At 39.0% G+C, this 22,448-nt stretch overlaps 1 protein-coding gene across 4 annotated transcripts in view; it reads right to left on the minus strand.

The window, feature by feature from the left end:
• Window positions 1-1,798: 1,798 nt before the first annotated feature.
• Window positions 1,799-22,448, minus strand: part of atp8b4 (ATPase phospholipid transporting 8B4) — a 245,466-nt gene continuing 224,816 nt past the window's right edge. For all 4 annotated transcript variants that reach the window (XM_072565057.1, XM_072565058.1, XM_072565059.1 and 1 more), the window contains 6 exons: window positions 21,590-21,813; window positions 20,661-20,744; window positions 18,311-18,556; window positions 8,786-8,924; window positions 8,157-8,287; window positions 1,799-5,707 (listed from right to left, as the gene is read on the minus strand). In XM_072565057.1, the coding sequence (XP_072421158.1) occupies window positions 5,429-5,707; window positions 8,157-8,287; window positions 8,786-8,924; window positions 18,311-18,556; window positions 20,661-20,744; window positions 21,590-21,813 (1,103 nt within the window). In that variant the 3' untranslated portion in view covers window positions 1,799-5,428. The remainder of the gene's footprint in view (window positions 5,708-8,156; window positions 8,288-8,785; window positions 8,925-18,310; window positions 18,557-20,660; window positions 20,745-21,589; window positions 21,814-22,448) is intronic.

Below are 22,448 nucleotides of genomic sequence, written 5' to 3' on the forward strand. Positions count from 1 at the left end.
AAGCATTTAAGCTTACTAAATATAAACTTCCTGACATGGCAAATGGACATGAAGGTAGCCAATCACCAGGATGTGACGACCTGTATCCAAAGAATTTGAAGCAAGTGGCTGCAGAGATAGTGGAGGAATTTGTCGAAACATTCCTGAACCCATTGGATTCTGGGTCGGTTCTGGCTGGAAAAAACATTAATGCGATGACCCTGTTCAAGAAGGGATGCAGAAAGTAGGAAATTATAGACCAGTTAGCCTCACATCCATTGATGATTAATCATTATTAAACAAAAAGAAACAGGATATTGCCAAATGCAAACAGAGTCAAAATAGTTTTGTGAAAGGGAAATCATGTTTGACAAATCTACTTGAGTTCTTCAAGGATATAACAAGCAGAGTTGATGAAGGGGAACTGGTAGATGAAGTGAATTTAGAATTTCAAAAGGCATTTAATAAGGTGCCACAGAAAAGGTTATTGCACACGCAAGGAGCTTACCATATTGAGGGTAGTGTATTGGCATGGATTGAGGATTGGTTAACATACCGAATAAGGAGTTAGGATTAATGAATCATTTTTCAGGTCGGAAAGACAGGATCAGTCAATTATTTCTCATCTAAATTAATAACCTGGAGGAGGGGCAGAGTGTAAATTTGATGATGATACAAAAATAAGTGGCAGTGCATGTTATGAAGATGTCATAAGAAATCTGCAAGAGGATACAGATAGAGAAAACAGATAAAGCTTGGCAGATGGAGTTTAATGTAGGAAAGTGTAAAGTGTGCACTTTGATAGGAATCAAATGGCAGTCTATTATTTAACTGGAGAAGTTCCAAAAAAGTGAAAGGCAGAGGGATCTTTGTGTTCCTGTGCATGAAACATTGTAAGTTACAAGTAGAGCAAGTAATTCAGTTGGCAGATTAAATAATGGCCTTCATTGCTCGGGTGTTGGAATATGGCAGAAATGGTTGGCGGGAAGGGTGGAGTTAGAGTTAAAATAAGGATATCTTATTACAAATATACAGTACGTTGGTGAAGCCACATCTCGAGTACTGTGTACAGTTTTGGCCCCACATTTAAGAAAGAATGTGCTGACATTAGAGACAATTCATTAAGCTAAATTCTTGGGACAAAGGGAGTGCCCTATCAAGAATGGCTAAACAGAACTAGGCCTTTATTGATTAGAGTTTAAAAGAACGATGTCTGGTCTTGTTGAAACGTACAAGATTCTGAGGGGTTGAAACAGGGTAAATATTGAGAAGATGTTTCCACTAATGGGGAGAAATTCGAGGTATGAGGACAGTTATAGAATAAGGGGTGAGAAAGAATGTTTTTCTTCCACAGGATTGTGAATATCTAGAATTCTCTGCTCCAGAGAGTTGGGGTGGGGGGGCTGGGGAAGGCAGTTTGATGTCTGAACGTCTTTAAAGAGGAGGCAGCTAGACTTCTGAAGTATCAGGAAGCTGAGGGCTATTAGGAGCTGGCATGACATTTGATGCCTACCACAGATCAGTCATGATCGTGTTGAAAGACAGGATAGGCTTGACGGGCCAAAGGCCCCGCTCCTGTTCTTATTTCTTATGTTTTCATAACAGCTTCAACCAGAAGAACTTGATGCTTATTCTTGGACTCAGAAGGGTGAAATCTTTCCTACATAATGAGTTCTGAGAGGCATTTTTATTTCTTAGATTATTAAATTGTACCTGTGTTGGTACAATTTAAAGGGTAAAACAGCTCTAGCATGATCTTTTAAGATTTCAGGCAGAGGTTTCCCTTTTTTTTTGTTGACTATAGTGTGCACCCCCACCATTGAAATACCTCATCTAATCACCTGTCAATCATAGAATACCTACAGTGCAGCAAGAGGCCATTTGTCCAATTAAGGCTGCACTGATCCTCCAAAAAGCATGCCACCCAAACCTAGCCCCCTACCCAAAGAACTCCATATTTCCCATGGCTAACCCATCTAACCTACACATCCCTGAACACTATGGGCAATTTAGCATGGCCGATCCACCTCACCTGCACATTTTTGGACTGTGGGAGGAAACTGGAGCACCCGGAGGAAACCCACGCAGACACAGTCTCAACGTGCAAGCTCCACACAGAGAGTCACCTGAGGCTGGAATCACACCAGTCCCTGGCACTGAGAGACAACAATGCTAACCACAGAGCCACTGTACCAGCATAATCAGGTCATTAAGAGCTCACAGGTAAGTGTGGGTGGGATTCTCGGCCTAACAGAGGCCTCAACTCTGGCATCCAGATAACTAGCAGCTTCTAGGTTCTAAATCTGGTCTAAGTAACTCACAAGATGGAGACCATGGGAAATGGGAGGTTGGAGTTGAAGGCAGTTGGTAGCTTTCAGATGCTTGAGGCAATTGGAGAATGCTTCCCCTGCCCACACAAACCTGGCACGCAGGTTAATATGGTTTCGAGGAGGGAAGATTAGTCACCTTTCTCGCTTGTCAGGTAATCATGCTGGTGGTGAGATTAAACTTGATTAATTGACTACTTACTAGCCTAAATGGGTGGCTGGTTGAGAAGACTCTCCGTGGACCTTCTCGCCCTAAACTTAGTAAGTGAGGTGACACAAAGTTTCTCTCCAGGTCAATGTGCCCAACTACTTCCCCTTCACCATGTCTCTTGTCAGTGGAGGATTGTGCTCATGGCCTTCAGTGAGATTAGATTAGATTAGATTACATTACATTACTGTGTGGAAACAGGCCCTTCGACCCAACAAGTTCACACCGACCCGCCAAAGCGTAACCCACCCATACCCCTACATTTACCCCTTACCTAACACAATTGGCAATTTAGCATGGCCAATTCGCCTGACCTGCACATCTTTTGGACTGTGGGAGGAAACCGGAGCACCCGGAGGAAACCCACGCAGACACGGGGAGAACGTGCAAACTCCACACAGTCAGTCGCCTGAGGCGGGAATTGAACTCAGGTCTCTGGCGCTGTGAGGCAGCAGTGCTAACCACTGTGCCACCGTGCCGTCCACCTGTCCAAGAGGCATGTTTCAGGAGTTATTTCCCATTCCTAATTGTGCTACAGATGGCAGTGGTGAAGCACTCTCTTGAATACAAATAAGTAACTTGCTTGGCCACTGCAGACAATAGTTAAGAGTTAGCCACATTGCTGTTGGCAAGGAGTTACATATAAGCCAGACCCAGGCAGGACAATAGGTATCCTTCCCTCAAGGCCATCAATTGATTTTAAAAATGACACTCTGGTAGTTTTCATGGCCACCAACACTTACACTAGTTTTTTTTAATTCCAGTTTTATTTATTAACTGAATTTAAATTCCCCAGTGCCGTGGTGAAATTTGAATTTGTCTTCAAGTCATTCGTTCAGACCTCTGGATCACTAATCCAGTAATGTAACGACAATGATTAGTAAGTCAGGGTGCACAACAGAAAAAAAAAGGAGGCACAGTCTGGACACTGACTGAGGGCAATATTGCACTTCAGATGGAATGTGGCAGGTCAAATGCAATGGCCAATATTCTGTGATGTCAAGAGTAAGATTAGTATTCATGTCAACCAGATTAGAAGGGAATGAGACAACTGGAAGTAGATCAGAGGAGATGGAAGGAAAAGGGAAAGAATGAGGTTGCAGGAAAAGGAATGAAGGAAAAGAGCACAATGGCAAAGAGGGGATAGAGGACAATGAAGCACTCTGCGGTTCTTGGCAATGGCTTATTTGTTCAAGAGTTTGAATGGGACTGGGGTCAGGTGTCAATGGAAGGCCACACCAGTGAATGGAATGATGAGAAATGATTATTCATCCTTAGAGAAAAGACTGAAGTTGTTTTCAATAGGATAGCGATCATTTGACCTCTGGGAATGGGACTGAAAGGTCAGATTGATGCTCCCTATGGAAGGGCTCAGGGGACCATTTTGTTCAGTAAGGCAACAGAAGGTTGCAAATACTGAGTTAGGAATAACCCTTTGCTGTTAGGTTGGGGATTGGCAGGGGAAGATGGGGAGCACATCAGAGGCTAGATTTTCGGTTGTATGGAAATTGGGAGAGATGGGGTACAGTCTTCTTGTTTATTACCTTGTCCACTGAAAATGCACAGCTGTCTTGCATGGTATGTCTGCCTTCACTTAAACCATAAGTGTATGGGTACAGTACTGTTGGATTCTAGGGGTATGGCCCAGTTTTAATACAACAAATATAAATAAGCAGTAATACTAAAGACAGAAGATATTTCAATGATGTTTGCTGAAGTTCAATACTACTGTAGGAAACTAAATCACCAAAATGGGCTCCTTCTCTACAAAGAAATAACTGCATTCACACAATGCCTTTTATGACATCAAGACAGCTTTTCACAATGGGTGAAATACTTTTGAAGTGTAGACAATGCTGTAATTGGAGAAAATGAGGCAACTAAGACATGTCCATGAAAATCCTGATAAAATGGGGAAATCTGACTTTATGAAGAGCCAAACAATGAAAGGTTGCTGGGAGATAGAAGTGGCCAAAAGTCTGGGACTAAAGACACATTTGAACAAGGCTGAAACCAAATGATGTGTTTACTATGTCCACAAGTCTTAAAACAGACTTTGTCTGTTTGATGTTCCCTCTTGGAAAAATAGTGCGAATACATTGATATATAAAGAGTAACTGTATGAAGAGCAAATATCTTGTAGAAAACATATTGCAAAGGTAACAATTCTGATAAGGTTAGCTGTTATACTTCACTGCAGAAATACAATCAGAAGTGAAGTTAAACTGAACCATTAAAGCATGAAGTGTTTGTAAATGCAATGTGTAGTTTTCAAAATCATACATACATACATACATTCAAATAAAGTTGTTCCTCGTGCAAGGAAAACTCAAAGGCACTAACTCCTCAAATGAGGTCATAGCTACAAGGACCACAGTGTAACATTCTTAGACAGAATAGAATATAATTGGGTCCTGATAGTGAATGAAGTGAATTATATTCGGTATGTTGCTCTGCCAATTTTCTGTAATCTTATTTATATACGTCCTTTTAAGTTGAGCAGCATGACATAATGCAACTGTTGCTCTCTTGCATTACAAAAATGTTTTCAAAAGCTAAAAAATATTTACAGCTTAGAAATAAAAACTTGTTTTGTAACGGGGACGTCAGCTAATATACTGACAAGTGCCTCAAAACACTCAATTTCAATTGAGCTGACATTTTTGTCACATTTACACAAATTGTAAATTTGAACTCAATTCCTGTTAACATTTGCCACCTGGCAATGAGGACTCCGTCATGGTTGTCCAACATTGCACGAAAAATTCACGTGTGACCGCTCTGAAACGAGAGTTCATCACTTGGTGACTCTTCAGCTAGTAGTGATTCGAGCTTTGCAGACATGCAGCACAGTACAAACTACGGCCAAGTTTAAAACAAGGAAAGGCATTGTTCCTTCCAAATAGCTGCTGCTCTACTGTTTTATATTCTTGTCGCTGCCAAAGCTATTTACGGTGTCTGTTGTTTTCTTTCGTAAAGTTTCAATCCAACTGGTGCTGCTTGGCATTGACTTCCCAGTTGCCGTCGTCGATGTTTTACTGAAGCGCATGTTCCTTCCTGAGGTAATGAGTTCACCAAAGCCCTCTTGATGAGCAAAAGCGTAGCCAGACCTTCTTGAGCTCGTACGGTTTACACGCCGCATACGGTGCTGCACTGGCTTCTGTTTTCTCCTGACGCGTTGCATGTATCGTACCTGAAAACAAAACATACTTAGAAAGGCAATAAAAAAAAAAAGAGGTGGACTTAATTTTGAAAACTGATTTTCATGATTTCCTTTATTAAATTGAGCTAATTTGGATTTCTCAGTAATTGTCAATAAGACTGTGCAAGGTTTCATACAACACTAAACATTACAGCACAGTACAGGCCCTTCGGCCCTTGATGTTATACTGACCTGTGAAACCCATTTAATCTACGCTATTCCATTATCATCCGTATGCTTATCCAATGACCATTTAAATGCCCTTAAAGTTGGCGAGTCTGCTCCTCCTGCAGGCAGAGCATTTCATGTCCCTACTACTCTCTGAATAAAGAAACTACCTCAGACATTTGTCCTATATCAATCACCCCTCAATCTAAAGCTATGTTCCCTCGTGCTGGCCATCACCATCTGAGGAAAATGGCTCTCACTGACCACCCTATCTAATCTTCTGATCTTCTTACATGTCTCTATTAAGTTACCACTTAACCTTCTTCTCTCTAATGAAAACAGCCTCAAGTCCCTCAGCCTTTCTTCATAAGGCCTTCCCTCCACACCAAGTTTATTTTCAATAATAGATGGTCTTTTCAAAATCTGGACAAAATATTTTAATAGTTTTGCTCAAATAATGGACAATTTGGACCATTACTGAGGGTGTGACAATTGACACGCTACTATTCATTTGCAAACTGGGTTAAGTTGAGATCCCTAAACAATTACTAAAACACAGTAATAGTTTCCCGATCAGATCCTTGCTGAATGCTCAGAGTCTCACCACCCTCAAGGCAGCTGTGTTGGGGAGGAGGCTGGAGGTTTATTGGCCACCTCTTTTTGGAAATGTGTTTTTGCAAAACAGTTCCTGAAGGAGATCCAGCGCTTCATCGCAAATAGCTCTGTAACACAGGCCTTTGTGTAAGGGCTCTCTCAAGGACACACTCGCCAATAGAAATATCAACTGCTGCTGAAAGATAATCAATTCCATGGAAATCACTCTTTGCTCTGCCTGAAATTTGCCTGTCTTTTGGTGCAGGGAATATCAATGATTGGGCGTTGCATACTCGCAGCTTCCATGTTTTAGAACCATGTGCTGAAGGGCAGATAAAAGCTTGGGGCAGCTGCCACAGAAGTTCAATGCGGAAAGGCCCTCAAGCCATAATAAACCAAGAGGCTAGAAACTATGTTAAAATAAACCTTTTGTAGTTGTATGCACCAAAGAAGTTTGACATTCATATAACCACAGCAAGTGTAGTGAGGTACTTCATGCATTGTACTGAAATAAACTAATCGTGTCGCACTTTATCTTTTGTTAAATTTCAGCTGTTATGTAAGGTACTTTTAGATATTTTATGAATACAGTATATTTTTGAGCCACTACTGAAACAGGAACCATTAGACAAAAGCAGAACAGATGTAAAGCCAACAGAGGAAGTTTTTGAGCAATTTATAAACCCTTTTGAAACTTAGCTGTACATTTTTGGTCCTCCACTTTAGATAAAGGGAAGATAAAGGACAAGCAGCTTCTGACCAAAAATAGATAAATTTCCATTGCTGGCCCATCTCAGTTGCCCCTCTTTGTACAGAGTTTCCCCCTTTTACAGATAGTTACTACAGTCCTGAATAATACTGGCCCAATTATCCTGCAGTAAATAATCTGTGGCCCATCTGCATCACTATCTGGTAGTGATCTACTTGTCTTCAGCCTTCCACAGCTCCTAATAAAACAGGGAGAATCACAGCCACACAACCAGAAATTTATAAAGTTGATGTTATTGCATTCTTATTGGTTGGAGCTTTCAGGGCTTAGTTGCCTTGGAAACCCTGGGTTTCTAAGCTGCTTGCTCCCTTACTAAAATATTTGCCAATGGATTTATATTGGCAGCACCAATAGCAGATGTTAATTAATATTGATAAATGCAAATCCATACATATACAATTTGAAAAATGCGGCTGGCAACTGGGCACAATGAGTCAAAGTAAGTGATGAGAGAGAGAAAGAGAGAAGGTCTTAGTGTGAGATAGACTACTAGGGAGACTGCACTTTAGAATTTAACAATGTAGAAAGGAAATGTACGTGCATAGGAAAAGATATGTGGAAGGGCAATAAATGTACAAATTCAAACATCATTGAGCCATATAAAATATTGGAAGTCTAGACAGAATAAACCCAGAAGATTATTCTAAATTAAATCAACAAAAGTAGGAAGAGGATATTAATTTGAATTGATGAGAAATACTTTCAACAGAAATTAGGAATTTCTTCACTCAAAGTGTTAAATGTTTAGAACTAATTAATTAACAAAAGAAACATGGTACAGCTATTCTTTGATTCGTAAGTCTCAAGATCGGAAAAATCTCATTCAATGGTGTTACAATGTTCAAGCTAGGGTCTGCATTTTACAACACAGATGGAAAAACAATCAAAGGTCAAAAACTGAATGTGTACCTTGTCACTCAAGGTTGGCTTCAAATCTACCATCAGGAACCTGATTGCAACTACTGGCACGATGCATAGCACGGTGGTCACAATTATGACAAGCCACACGGTGAGATGGGCCAGGGAATTCCGAGCATTTCCTGAAAGGCACAAATATTTACAATTTTAGGTATCTGAAGTGCTGTCGCTGAATTCCATTCAATATTTGTAATGAAGTTGCAAACATGTTCCTTATAAAATGATTGTCAGTAGCACATCAATGCACCAATATTTCCATGAAGATTTAGCCATTGCTTTCATATTTCTTATTTTATATCTTTGAAAATAAAGTAATTTTGACAAAGAAATCCATAACTAAATTCAAGCTATAATTGCCAACTTTGAGCTGATTTAATAACTATCTTATTTGGTTCCAAACTAAACTGACCAGGAGCAAACCTTTTTCACTGGAGAATTCAAGGGTAAAAAATTGTGTCTCACAGGACAGTGACTTAGGCAGCTAGTTGTACAATTTATTAAGCTTCAGAGCTTCATATGTTCAGGTGACAACAAGGTACGCTAGCAAGAAAGTCATCAGATTAACTGGTGTCTGCATTGCTCCAGCAAACCTGCATTAAGTTAATGTTTTAGAGACTTACCTACAAAAGGAAACTGGCCTGGGAATATTGAGAACAATCCATTACTGTGCATGGCGAATAAGATGGAGAAATAGACAGCCACGCTCCCCCATATGAAGAAGTGATTCACTGCGGTCCAGTAGCTCGTGTCAAGCCCAATCTATCAATAGAATTACAAAAATCAAACTCACGATATGGACATTGCTGGCAATACTGGCATTTATTTCCTCAGTCTAGCTGACTTGGGAAGCCGGTGCTGGATAGTGTTTAGAACTGCTACAGCTCAATTGGTGAAGAGGCTCAAAATGCTGTTTAGTGGTTTGATACAACTGAATACACTTTTCATTCAATTACAGTTGTTGAAAATTTATCCATATTGGTGTTGGACTGGAGTCACGTATATGCCTGACTGGATGAATACAGCAGATTTCCTTCCCTTAATCACTTACGATTTCATAGCAATCCAAGAGTTTTGCATTAACTTCTACACTTACCGTTATTCTGCTTAATTTACAGATTTTTCCAACACTAGATTTAAAATTCTCAAAATGCCACTGGGGTATATGAACTCAAATCCCTGAATGGTTAGAGCAGCATCTGAATTGCTAGGTGAGTTGCACAAACCCTATACCACCATTTATACATAATCAATCTTTTATGCTATAATTCTGTGCACATTTACAACTCAAGAGAAATCAATTTACAAAATACTTGAAAATCAACATTGAAATTAAATGCAGGATTCCTTTAGTTAAAATTCCACAGTACTAATCCTGAACATGCACTTCACTTTTTAAATAATGGATTTATTTGGTATCAATGATCAGATCATGGGCTTAGTGCTTATTTTATGCATTAATAGATTTTAATGCTCAATGTCCACGCCAACTCCATGCAGTTATGCGCATGCACAATGTCAGCTGCTGACAGAGCAGTTTTCAGTGAGAGGTACTGTACAGAGAGCAGTTTTTTTTTAATGTACTGTGTTAAATTCACTTTTGTTTCATTAATAAATGTGATTTCAACCCGCATTCAGGCTGTGCTATACTTTGCATTAGACTTTTAGGTGATATTTTGAACAATTGAGAGTGATATTTGGTTGATCTTTGAACAATCATTGATGTTTTACTGGTCTGCCCCTAACCCCACTTTTTCCATTGGTCCCATTATTTCTATTAAGTGATTTTCTATTAAGCGAAGTTTCACTGGAACACAACTACGGTGTTATAGGAGAACTACCTAAATCTAAAACATTTAGCAGATCTATAAAAGAAATCAGCCTTAACATTCAATGAATCTGGGATGCAGCTATTATACATGCCTAGATGCAGATTGTATTCATATTATAAATGGGGTGACAGCGAATTTGACACAGATTTTATACAACGACAATGAATATTCACAATTGAAGTATCAAAGCCAGACTTTCCTATAACAGAATAATGTTTTTGTTAAGAAATTCTTTATAAATGATAAAAATCTAAACAGATTCACTGGCTTGTCCATTTGTCTATGAATGGATCACTACATTTGAAATCCATTACAATAAGAGCAATAACATCTTTTCTCAAAGAATGTGGAGGACTATTAATCTGATACTCAGCTCTTGTACAGATTTGAAAAATGTGGTGCTGGGAAAACACAGCAGGCCAGGCAGCATCCGAGGAGCAGGAGCATCGACGTTTCGGGCATAAACCCTTCTTCACATTCCTGAAGAAGGGCTTTTGCCCAAAACGTTGATTCTCCTACTCCTCAGATGCTGCCTGGCCTGCTGTGTTTTTCCAGCACCACATTTTTCAAATCTGGTCTCCAGCATCTGCAGCCCTCACTTTTTCCCTCTTGTACAGACTTACACACTACCAACTTGGGTTACAAACAGCATGAGAGAAATCCTTTTTGCGGTTGTTTCTTATCAAATTACATGCTGTGATAAATTCAAAAGCACAAATATGTACTTTTCATGCAGTCATCCTACTTTACATAATCTGCCACCAGTGGTCAACAATGGATATATCACACAATGTTCCAGTGTGTAGCCATGCAGTACCAGATTTTTGAACAGTAGCCATTATTGGATTAAGGAGAGGGGAGAAAAGGAACAAATAACCAAAATACAATTTGCGTTATTTTTCTAAACTTCAGCTGAACTATGCGTGCTGGTAAAATAAGGACTCAGTGATATAACAAAAACAGCAATTGGAGGAGAAACTCAGTGGATCGGATAGCATCTGTGGAGAAAGAAAGCAGAGTTAATGTTTCGAGTCCAGTGACCCCTCCGGGTGCTTCAGATGCTGCCAGACCAGAGTTTCTCCAGCAATTTCTGTCTTTGTTCCAGATTTCCAGCATCTGCAATTCTTTCTTTAATTTATTGATTATAAAAGTCCCATTTCCAGTTCTAATTGAAAATTCTGACATTTGGTGAATAGAAAGTGTGGATGTATAACGGTTGTTTTTATATTGTTTTATGATAATCACACTAAATCAAAGGTTCTGCAACATACATTCATGTAAAATACATGAAAAAGGTTCTATGTAAATGCATATTTTCTACTTCAAAAGGAAAGAATTGTGTTTGCAAGCTCTACATAATTTTTTTTTAAGAAGAATCGCTGTTGTTACATAGGACATGGCAGCAAACCTGCACACCCATAAGCAATATGGTGTAAAGGAAGTATGGTTGAACAATAGTCCAGAAACACTTTTCTGTTGCATTTTGTTGAACTGGCGATGTTAATGACAATAGTCTAATGATTAGCAATGCATCATGGAATGATTAACTCTGCGTTACTTTGTTTTAAAGCTATGAAATGCTTAATAAGTTATTAAGCAGACGTTACAGCAGATTTTGGAGTGTACCATTTGCAAATCCAAAGTAGACTAACTGCCAGGCAAAGCTACAACATTGTACACACAGGACATATGAAGTCCTTAACAATTAACTCTCTTAAAGGAAGGTACATGTATAACACTGGCCAGCTCTGATCATAATATAATTAGAGTTAAATCTTAATATTTTGTAATCTTATCCAATATTGCCATCTCTGTTAAAGGTGCTAGTTTCACAAACATGACTGTAAATGTGACAAAAGTTGCCCAGGTAACATCAAGTGGAAAATCAAGTGATGATGGTGGGTTAGATTTAGAACTGTTTTCAAACAGAATGAAGATAACGATGTACCCATGGTTAAAGGGAGGGCACATGGAATATTAGAACTATAAGGGTTAACAAGAAATGTAGATGCAAATCTTATTGCAGCAGAAACCATTTTGCTCACATGAAGTATTTAACTCATATGAGAAAAGAACACAGGATTGCATGAAATAAAAAAAAGCATCAAGATTCCCAAAAAAGAAGTTGTCAGGATGGCAATTTTTAAAATCAATGTTAGAAGATAAAATATCATGGAGGACTATGTAGGAGATTAGCAACATTGTAAGATGTTTTCAAACTGATTCTCAGGTTATAGCAGAGCTGCTAAGTAATAATTTTAGGTCAGTCTTCAGTCTTATAGATGATAGTTATATGTTTCTGGTGCATGTTGCTCATTGTTCAAGCATACAAATAATAAGTAGATAGTCATGTAACTGTACAAAAAAAATTACCAAAGAATTGCAGATGCTGTAATTCAGAAATATAATAAAAAAAAGAACTTGCTGGGAAACTCAGCAGATCTGGCCGCATCTGTGGAGAGAAATCAGAGTTAACGTTTCAGGTTGAGTGACACTTCAGAACAGATTGTAGTTAGGAAAAGGTTGGTAATTATGTAGAAGATGGGGTGGAGTTGGAGTAAACGATGGGTGGAGAGGGAGCCCAAAGAGAGAGAGAGAGAAAAACACAGTTGGACAGACAAAGGACTGGTAAAAAGTCAGCCTGGAAAGATTAATAGCTGCTTACTCCCAATTCCCAATGAGCAGCTATTGATTCCCTGGGCAGATAAAGAGCAAAACTCGAGTGAACTTTGTCCTTCATGTCGCATCACTAGACATGAACAAAATCAAAACACCACAACAGCATTTTTAAGCTTGGAACAGCTGGGTTCATGTCAAACCCCCTTTTCACATCCCCTCAGTTTTACATTCCACAGAAAATCCTGCCGGGTAGGTTAGGTTGAAATCAGGGCTCAACTCCATTAAACTCTCATCATAAATATCAGGATGGACAAATAGTCACTGATCCAATTTTTCACTTACAAAACATTACATAAATGTGACATGAATAATGAGATCAGGTGTTGGGACACATCTCCGTCAATGGGTACAGTGATTCTTGAAGTGGCTCATTTTGGGGCAAGGAGGGATGAGTGATAATTCTACATAAGTTTTTAAAAAAATCATCACAACCAGGAGTTTACCCAAGTCTCAGTGTTAAGGTTTACAATGACCTTTAACATATTTTGAAAGTAAAACAGTACAGGTTAGTAACCCTAAAAATAAATATTGCACATGACCTGTCAGACTTCATTGAAGCCACTAGATGTTGCTCTAATATCAACTCACTTGGATTTCTCTCAAGTGCTACACTGCTCAAGACCTGCCACCGAGTCAGCCAAAAATAGCACATTTTCAAGCAAGGGTAATATTCTTTGTATCTGTTTCAAAGCATATCTCTGCATTTATAAGTTTTGCAATTCCAATACCCATTTTACACCTCTTTAACTGTAAAAAGGGGCTAACATTAGCCCCAATCTCACTAATTTAGAAAATGCATACATGTTGAAAGCTTTCCTCAATAAACATACCTTCTGAATACATGCAACTTGCAGCCAAAGTTGCACTAACTGTCTTGCAGGGAGTTAATCTTCTAGTGGAGCAGGTTAGGACTCATCTAAATTAAAGTATTAGTTTACCGATTTATAAAGTACCCAGTTTATCATTAGATCCACTAGAGTATGAGACAAGCATTTCTTCAAAATATTCCAAACCTCGAAAATGCATTTATGGTTCAAAGTCAGACCATAACTTATCCTGTATAGTGAAACATTCTGTTTTAATGCAAATGGCTTATTTAAAACACAGGTATAGATTTATGCTCTCCACAAATGTACTGATCCTACTGAAACACACTAATCCACAGAATTCCCTGAGATAATCTTCTTCATTGTCTACTACTGCACCTATTTTGGTGTGATCTGCAAACTTACTATTATATTCACTTATTATATTCACATTCAAATCATTTATATAAATGGCAAAAAGCTGGGGACCCAGCACTGATCCTTGTGCACACTTCTGGTCAGAGGGTTCAAAAAACAACCCTCCAACACCACCTTCTGTCTTCAATCCAATCTAGTATTCCATTGACTAGCTCCCCCTGGATCCCATTGCTCTAACCTTACCTTGCAGTCTATTGTGCGGAACCTCATCAAACACTTTGCTGAAGTCCATACAGACATTGTCTATCACTCTGCCTTCATTAGTCTTTTCTGTAACCTCTTCAACAAGTTAGTGAGACACAGTTTTCCATGCTGATTATCCTTGATCAATCCTTGCCTTTCCAAATGCACAGAAATCCTATCCCTCAGAATCCCATCCAACAACTTATGCACCACTGACTTCAGGCCCACCGGTCTGTATTTTTCCCGGGATTTTCCCTACACCCTTTCTTAAATAATGTCATCACATTAGCCACCCTCCAGTCTTCTGGCACCTCACCCATAGCTGTCAATTATACAAATATCTCAGCAAGGGGCCCAGCAATCTCTTCCCTCACTTTGCACAAAGTTCTGAGATACACCTGACCAGGTGCCAGGGACTTATTTACCTTTATGCATTTTAAGACCTCCAGCACCTCCTCTCCTGCATTATGAACTCTTTTCAAATCATCACTATTCATTTCCCCCAAGTTCCCTATCTTCCGTGTCCTTCTCCACAGTAAATACTTAATGCAAAATCAGCTCCAGGATTTCTGTTCCTCCACCTGTCAGTCCCGTTTTTTTCATAGATGTTTCAGTTTAAAATTAATAATCAACATGATGCATTCCAATACTCAAACAAATTTCAAATCTTCTTGGCCAATGTTAAAATAGGACCCCTCATTTACATGCCAATTTAAATTTCTATCTCCTTGCTGCAAATGTCCAGAACAGGTAATTTATCATTCCTATACCCCTTGTTAATTTTAGGAGCTATCTATATTATCCTTATGTCTTTTAAAATACAAAGCTATATTCCAGTTGATTTATATGACCTAAAATTACTTAATCAATCAACTTATTTCACAATTTGAAACCCGTATTTTAGACATATTTACAGGACTTGAGAGTTTCTGACTTTACTGTCAACATAGTTGCTGTAGAGACTATGAAACATATGACAAGTACCTCAAGGTTGACTCTATCTTCTACAGCGTTCAGACTTTTTTTTCAGTTTTATCTGGAAGAATGACTATTTCTGAAACCCATAAGATGGATGTAACTTCAGAGCAATTTTCTGTTTGGATTTCTCAGATCACTGCCACTCTCGGAGCTTTTCTCATTTGATGTCATCCCTTAATGGTATGTAGCTGGGCCAACATTTATTGCTGATCCCTAATTTTCCAGTGAGAAGATAAGAGTTAACCACATTACTGTGGATCTGGAGTCATACTTAGATGAGACTGGATAAGGCTGGCAGATTTTCTTCCCTGGAGGACATTAGTGAATCAGATGGGTTTTTATGACATCAGCATGGTTGCTGTTAGACCAGTTGTTTTTTTTTAAGTCCAGATTTTTTATTGAATTCAAATGTCACCATCTGCCATGCTGTGATATGAAACCAGTTCCTAGGACATTAGCCTGACATTACGACAACACTATCACTATCCCCTAACTCTTGTCCTTTCCTTGAGGGAAACTGCAAAAGATGATAGTTTGCACTGTCGTTCATGAAGTTTTCGAACTTGGGGCCACCAATGAACAGGTGGAGAGGAGAAATGAAAAATGACAGCACAGGAGACCTCAAACGCTCAAGGCTGAAAACCCAGCTGCTCTGCTACTGTGGATACTGGATAAAGAATAACTATTATATGAAAACCATTATTTTCATCCTTACTGCTGACTGTGTGACTTATGCTCTCAGTTGCAAACTGACTTAGTCCATTGAAGTTTATAATTTGTAACTGTCTTGGATTCAAAGTGCAGCTTGAACCTAGTGAAACGGACATTACTGTCAGTAAGTGCCCACTTATTGGGAGTCTCTGTTTGCACAGGTATTATGCATTTACTTCATCACTTCTCTATTTCAATTTTCTTTTAAACAATCTATTTCTCAATTATCATTTGCTGATTTCCTTATGTCTGAATGTTTAAGAAACAATACACAAAGCAGCATAACTTTAATGATCAACTTGATTTGGTCAGTATATCATATTTCCCTAAAAGGCTCATCTTCTCTTCAAATCTAGTGGATACATTGAATGTTGTTTCACCCAATTTCTGTTGACACTGAAATGGATGACATAAATTCCTTGTGGTTTGAGCTGTTCTGCCTGGAATATACTGGTGCCACGACCACTGACTGGATTAATTTCTAGCATAGAGCTGATGGTCTGAGTGGCCTCCTTCCTTTCCATAATGATGCTAAAACTTAGATGAAGTTAATACTAATTTGATTCAGATCTTATGGCACTCTTGCATGTTAGGAATTTTGAGTGACAATTAAATGTTTGGGCACTGAATGCATTTATGCAGAATTTCTTGAAATCCTTCTTTCATTTTTACAAAATCTGTTACCTTGAGGCTACGCTAACTTGAAAACCTAAAGACTGGACACATCTGAGATTTTGATTCGGCATGCATTTATTAAGAACTAATTGAGTTATGATTTTATCTTCTTGAAGGAGATGCCTGTGGGGCCCTGACTGTTGAAAGAAAGCTATTTTTATAAATGGTAACAATGACATGACAATTCATTTTCTGGGACACAATATTTTAATTGGTGGTAATGGGGAATATCTTTATGCATGCAGGCCTTCATTGCTGAGGCTTTGCCATTTCCTCAAACACCAAGTAGCACTGAGAAGCTGGGATTCTTGGCACTGAGGAATAACATTGCAGGAAACATCAATGTGCTCTTGATACCAATTCCTGTTGTTCAAATACAATATGTGACACTGAATCTAAGTTTCAAACATTTCATTATCTCAGCTACTTGTTTCTCTGACTTAGGGGGAGGCAGGGCGATACTAGTTGTAGTGATTGTAATGAGGTCAGCCAGGTGGACCTCAGAATATGAGTTCCCCAATTGGGACTGTCAATCTGGTCCAATCAGGGAGCCCTGGCTGACAAATAACGAGCATTAGATATCCTCTGACTAGATTAGAGTGGTGCTGGAAAAGCACAGCAGGTTAGGCAGCATTCAAGGAGCAGGAAAATCGACGTTTTGGGCAAAAGCCCTTCATCAGGAAATAGAGGCAGTTCTGATAGCAACCATTATTGACTGTTGTAAAACCCATCTGATTCACTAATGTCCTTCAGGGAAAGAAACTTGCCATCGATACCTGATCTGATCTACTCTACATGTGACTCCAGAGCCACTGTCCTGTGGTTAACCATTGTTACCAGAGCATAGCGACTGCTCTCTCATTAGAGGGAGAAGTGACTTGGGGTGATTTTAACCTGAGGGCCACCTGATCTCAGGCAAGGGAAGAGGTTGAGAAGGAGAGTCCTTCATGGTAACCTCAAACCAGTGATGGGAATGAAACCCACTGCTCTGTAAACCAAGGATCCAGCCAACTGAGCTAAACCGATTCCCTCTGGATAACTAGGAATGGGCAATAAATACTGGTCCGGCCAGTGATGCCAACCTTTGATGAATAAATTAAAATAAACTCCAATCTTTTGAGAACAAAGAATACTGGAAATCACAGTGGGTCAGGCAGCATCTGTGGGGAGACAGCCAACTATTCCGATTTGACAGACGCACCAGCAGGTTCAGGAACAGCTTCTTCCCAGCCATATTAGACTGACACATCAATGCTCGAGCCTTAATTAGCAATGTAACCTGCATGTCTCTGTCTAAGTCTTTTTGATCTATACATCCTTGCTTTACTATGATTTGCCCGCACTGCTCAAACAAAACTTTTCACTGTACTTCGGTACACGTGACAATCAATCAATCAATCAATCAATCATCTGCAATAATTTGCTCTAACCTTTTGAGCATCTCCAATCTGTCCATCCTACCAGTAGTCACCAAGTTGTTTAGTCATCTCAGTCGTCTTCTTTGCAATTGCCCACAAACTCCCTGTGACTCTCCAACCAGATCCCTTTCTCTGAAAGTCATTGCTGAAGATCCAGCTGTCCAGCCAAATCTTTGATACCTCCTCCAAAACGGCCCTCACACCTCAGTATCTTTTTATCTCATGCAACTTGGTGGCATTTTCTACACTTATGAAATATTTTAAATAGATACATATCATTGTATTAATTTTATTTTTTATAGAAAAACTGCAAACATGATTGCTGTGCATTAGCAATTTTCCATCCAAACAAAAAAAAATCACACAGGAGTGGTGTCAAGTTGAAAAAGCCTACATCTTGCATTTGTATTTTTAAAATCAGAACTTACTTGCACACTAACCACAATCACCAAAGATGTTGCCACAGTAACAGCAAATGACTGATAATCAGAAAGATGTGTCCCATCGTCTCTTGTAGTGTCACAAAATGCACCGTATGGAATAAAGAAAAGAACAATGGAGGTGTAGACTCCTTGGACTATGCAGATGAAGAACTCTCGCTTATTGAACAATAGGTTAAGTTGTCCTGGTTCATAGAGTCTTGTGTATTCCAAACTTTTCTGTTCATTGACATCCTATGGAAAAAAACAAGTGAAATTAGTCAGAAAGGAATCTCAACAGTCAGTCAAGCACATTGATAATGATGTATCACATTGATGAAACAGATTCTGAATCTGATATTGTTCCTATTATTCTCTTTCCGATATGTCTGAAACACTTTCTCTCTGCCTTGATCAATCATTAGGTAAATAATTTCCCGGCATGCTACTGAGACTGACACAAACTGACCAGCAGCTTGGTTAGAACTCTGATTTGCATTGAATTAGGTCATCTCATTTGGGGTCCCTATGATGGTTGGTAGTCAACAGTGTGGGATAGAATGTGCACATTTGTAGATGCTGGGCAAGGAAAAAAAATCAAGCTTATCTATGTTGTCTCCTATGTTCAAAGTTAGAAACTAACATTTGGAGAAGCCAGAGAACGCACACCTTAGTTCAAGCTGATATCCCCAGAGGTGAGGAGGAGAGAATCATTTGGAAGTCCTTTAATTAGAAAAAATCCTAAAATATATATATGGTGTAACATGATCCTCTAAATTGCAGGAAATGCATGTGGAGCTCTCAATCCTGACTAAACTCGACGCAACACTGATCTTCCACAACCATGGTTCTCACCCATTGTGGTTGACAGGACCCTCAACCGTACCCGAACTATCACCTGTGCTTCCACCCTTGCCCCTTCCCATTACTTACAACAGCGTGATTTGGTCCCCCGTTGTTCTCATTTTTCTTCCCATCAACATTCAAAGCATTCTCAGTCTTTTCAGACAACTAGAGCAAAACACCACCACCAAACACTTCTTCCCCTCACTGTCCCATCTGTATTTCACAGATATCGTTCTCTCTGGGACACACTAGTCCCTTCTCTGAGCAGCAGCACCACCCCCCTTCCCATGGCACCTTCCCATGTAACCACATAAGGTGTAACACCTACCCCTTCACCTTCTCCCTGCTCCATCCAAGGGCCTCAACAGTTTTTCCAGGTGAAGCAGCATTTCACCTGTACCTCCTCCAATCTTGTGTACTGTATTCGCTACACCCAATGTGGCCTACTCTACATTGGAGAAACCAAATGTACACTGGGTGACTGCTTTGCCGAACACCTCTGATCGAAGTGCAAGTATGACCCCAATCTTCCCATAGCTGGTCATTTTAACACAGTGTCCTGCTTACATACCCACATGTCTGTCCTCACTATACTGAGATCACAGTGCAAACTGGAAGAGCAATATCTCATCTTTAAACAAGGCAGTTTACAACCTTCTGGGCTTAATATTGAGTTCAAGACCTTTAAATTGTGAACACGATCCTTCCCTTTCTTTTAGCCTTGCTTGTTACATTTTCTGTCACCGTTCTCTCCCCTCCCCTGACTCTAGTCTGGCAGGTAGACACACCATTGTTCTGCCATTCTGACCACTTAATCTGAACTATCAACATCCTTTCTCCCCCAGCAATCCAACCACTTCCCCCACTGCATAACTGATGTCCCCTCCACACTTCAGCTGTTATGAAGAGTTACCATAAGATAACATTGACATTCAAAGGAAAAGCTGAAAGGAACATTGCAACTTTTAGCCTGACTGCTCTTAAGGCCAATTGTTCTGTGCCTGGTCTCATCAGTGATGAAGCAACACCAACAATTTGTTTAATGTTTCCCTACATTAACAGTACAGAGACAATCTCGCCCTGGTCTTGACTGTAAGAGTGCTAAATTAATTTAATTTTTGAAAGCTTTTAATTGTGCTGAATCCACAAACTCCTCTGAAGTTAGCACTGTATGATCAAGGTCAATTAGCTGTTCTGGTGGCAAAATAACACATTAGAAATAACTGAAGCTCAACAAAGATGTAGAATGGAGTGGAGGGCATTTGGTCCAGGCTTGGGCCACATTGCAGCTGTACTGGTAGACATTTGCACATGAACCCTTCACTCAATTGAACAATAAATGTGCAGATAATTGCAATAAGGATGGAATATTCATAAAGCTACAGTCAATTTTCTGATATGCTGGACCAGAAGAGTTTATTGGAATTGATATACACAGAGGTTCCTATTACCGGCAAAAATTCCATGCTTATGAAACACACTCATTCTCAACAGAATTCAAAGACTACTTTACCTGATCAAATATACCCATGGCCAGAACAGGAAGAGAAGTGTAAACTATGTTGTACAAGGTAATAAACCACTGATCATAAACAGTCTGAAAAAAAAAACAAAGGACTGTAAAATTTAATTGAAAACTACCAACTTATCATATTCATGGTAACAAAGGCATATCAAGTAAATAATCTTCTAAACAAATTTATTTTGTATTATGAAACAGTTATTAAACTGGAAATGGGCAATACAGCTACAGAAGAGGATTCTTAAGAAGTCGGTACTCATTAGAAAGTATGTTACATTTCTCGATACACAACACTCCAATTTGATAATGCAATAAATAGGCAAATATCAACAAGTATTCAGAGATACTAAATTTCCACAGGGTCTTCATTTTCACAGAGATTTTACAAATGCTGTATTTCTACAGTCTCATGTTCATGTAAATCCCAAAAATTGCAAAATATTTTCAAAAGTAATTTGAATTATTTCCAAATAATTTTCACCAGCCTTTAAATGTAAATTGAAGATTTTACAGCACTATTTCTATTTGAATGCCCCAGAACTTAAAGCAAATTCCATTTGGTTTTGGCCTTGGAATAATTTTGAATCTATGAATAATGTTAACAAATTTTCATTTAGATGCAAATGCATCACATAACATTTCTTGTTCAGTTGCAAAATGCAAATGAAAACATAATGATAGGTTAATTAATTCCTATTGTGATGGGACTCATTATAAAATTCATAAAGAAATTGGATTGTGAAATTATAGTTTTCATTTTAAATTTCATACAACTTGGAATGTCTCTAAAATTAACTATGTCACCTGAACATGTCAAAAATCCTGAACTCTGCCTCAGCAATTGATTCTTTTTATGCATCTCATTTGATGTCGATATATTGACTCTGATAGGTTCAGAACAAATCAGGGAAGCCACTGACCTGTGCAGAGAATCCACAGAAGAAACCAAACCAGAAGTGTACAAGAGTGAATGCAAAATTCTTGTAGAAAAAGTAATAGAGGAACTTGCACATTCTCAAATAGGACCATCTCCCATGGACTAACAAAAGTCGCTGAAGGTATCTGAATTGTCCAAATGAATAGTCACTGGCTAGAACAGCCTGCATGCCTTCCTGGCCACTGATCCCAACTCCAATGTGCGCATCTGTGTATAAAGCAATGATAGTTAGTGCGTTAAAGAATTAACTAGTACATTTAAATTAAATATTGTTCCAAGACTAAGCTTCATGAAGAAAAATCTCTCGTGCAGCATTGGTAAGATAACTTATTAAATGTGTGTTCAATCATTCTTACTTTCTTCATTACATTTTAATATATTTTCAACATCCAGACAACATACTAAATACATACATTGTTACATTCAGGTCAAAATGATTTAAACAAAACATTTTGATCAGAGTTATTCTTCCTTAGGTGAATTATTAGATAACTTTTCACAAAGACCAGATCATCCTCATTATTCAGTTTAGCTGTGACAACACAAGTAACAGCGTCTACATGGAAGCAAAACGAGAACGCTGTTGCCTAGCAACACTATCCATTTAACAAGTTCATGTAATGCACAGCAAAGTATCTTTTTTTTAGATTAGATTACTTACAGTGTGGAAACAGGCCCTTTGGCCCAACAAGTCCACACTGCCCCGCCGAAGCGTAACCCACCCATACCCCCACATCTACATCTACCCCTTACCTAACACTACGGGCAATTTAGCATGGCCAATTCACCTGACCTGCACATCTTTGGACTGTGGGAGGAAACCCACGCAGACACGGGGAGAA

Source organism: Chiloscyllium punctatum, chromosome 48 (genome assembly GCF_047496795.1).
Source record: "Chiloscyllium punctatum isolate Juve2018m chromosome 48, sChiPun1.3, whole genome shotgun sequence".
NCBI lineage: Eukaryota > Metazoa > Chordata > Chondrichthyes > Orectolobiformes > Hemiscylliidae > Chiloscyllium > Chiloscyllium punctatum.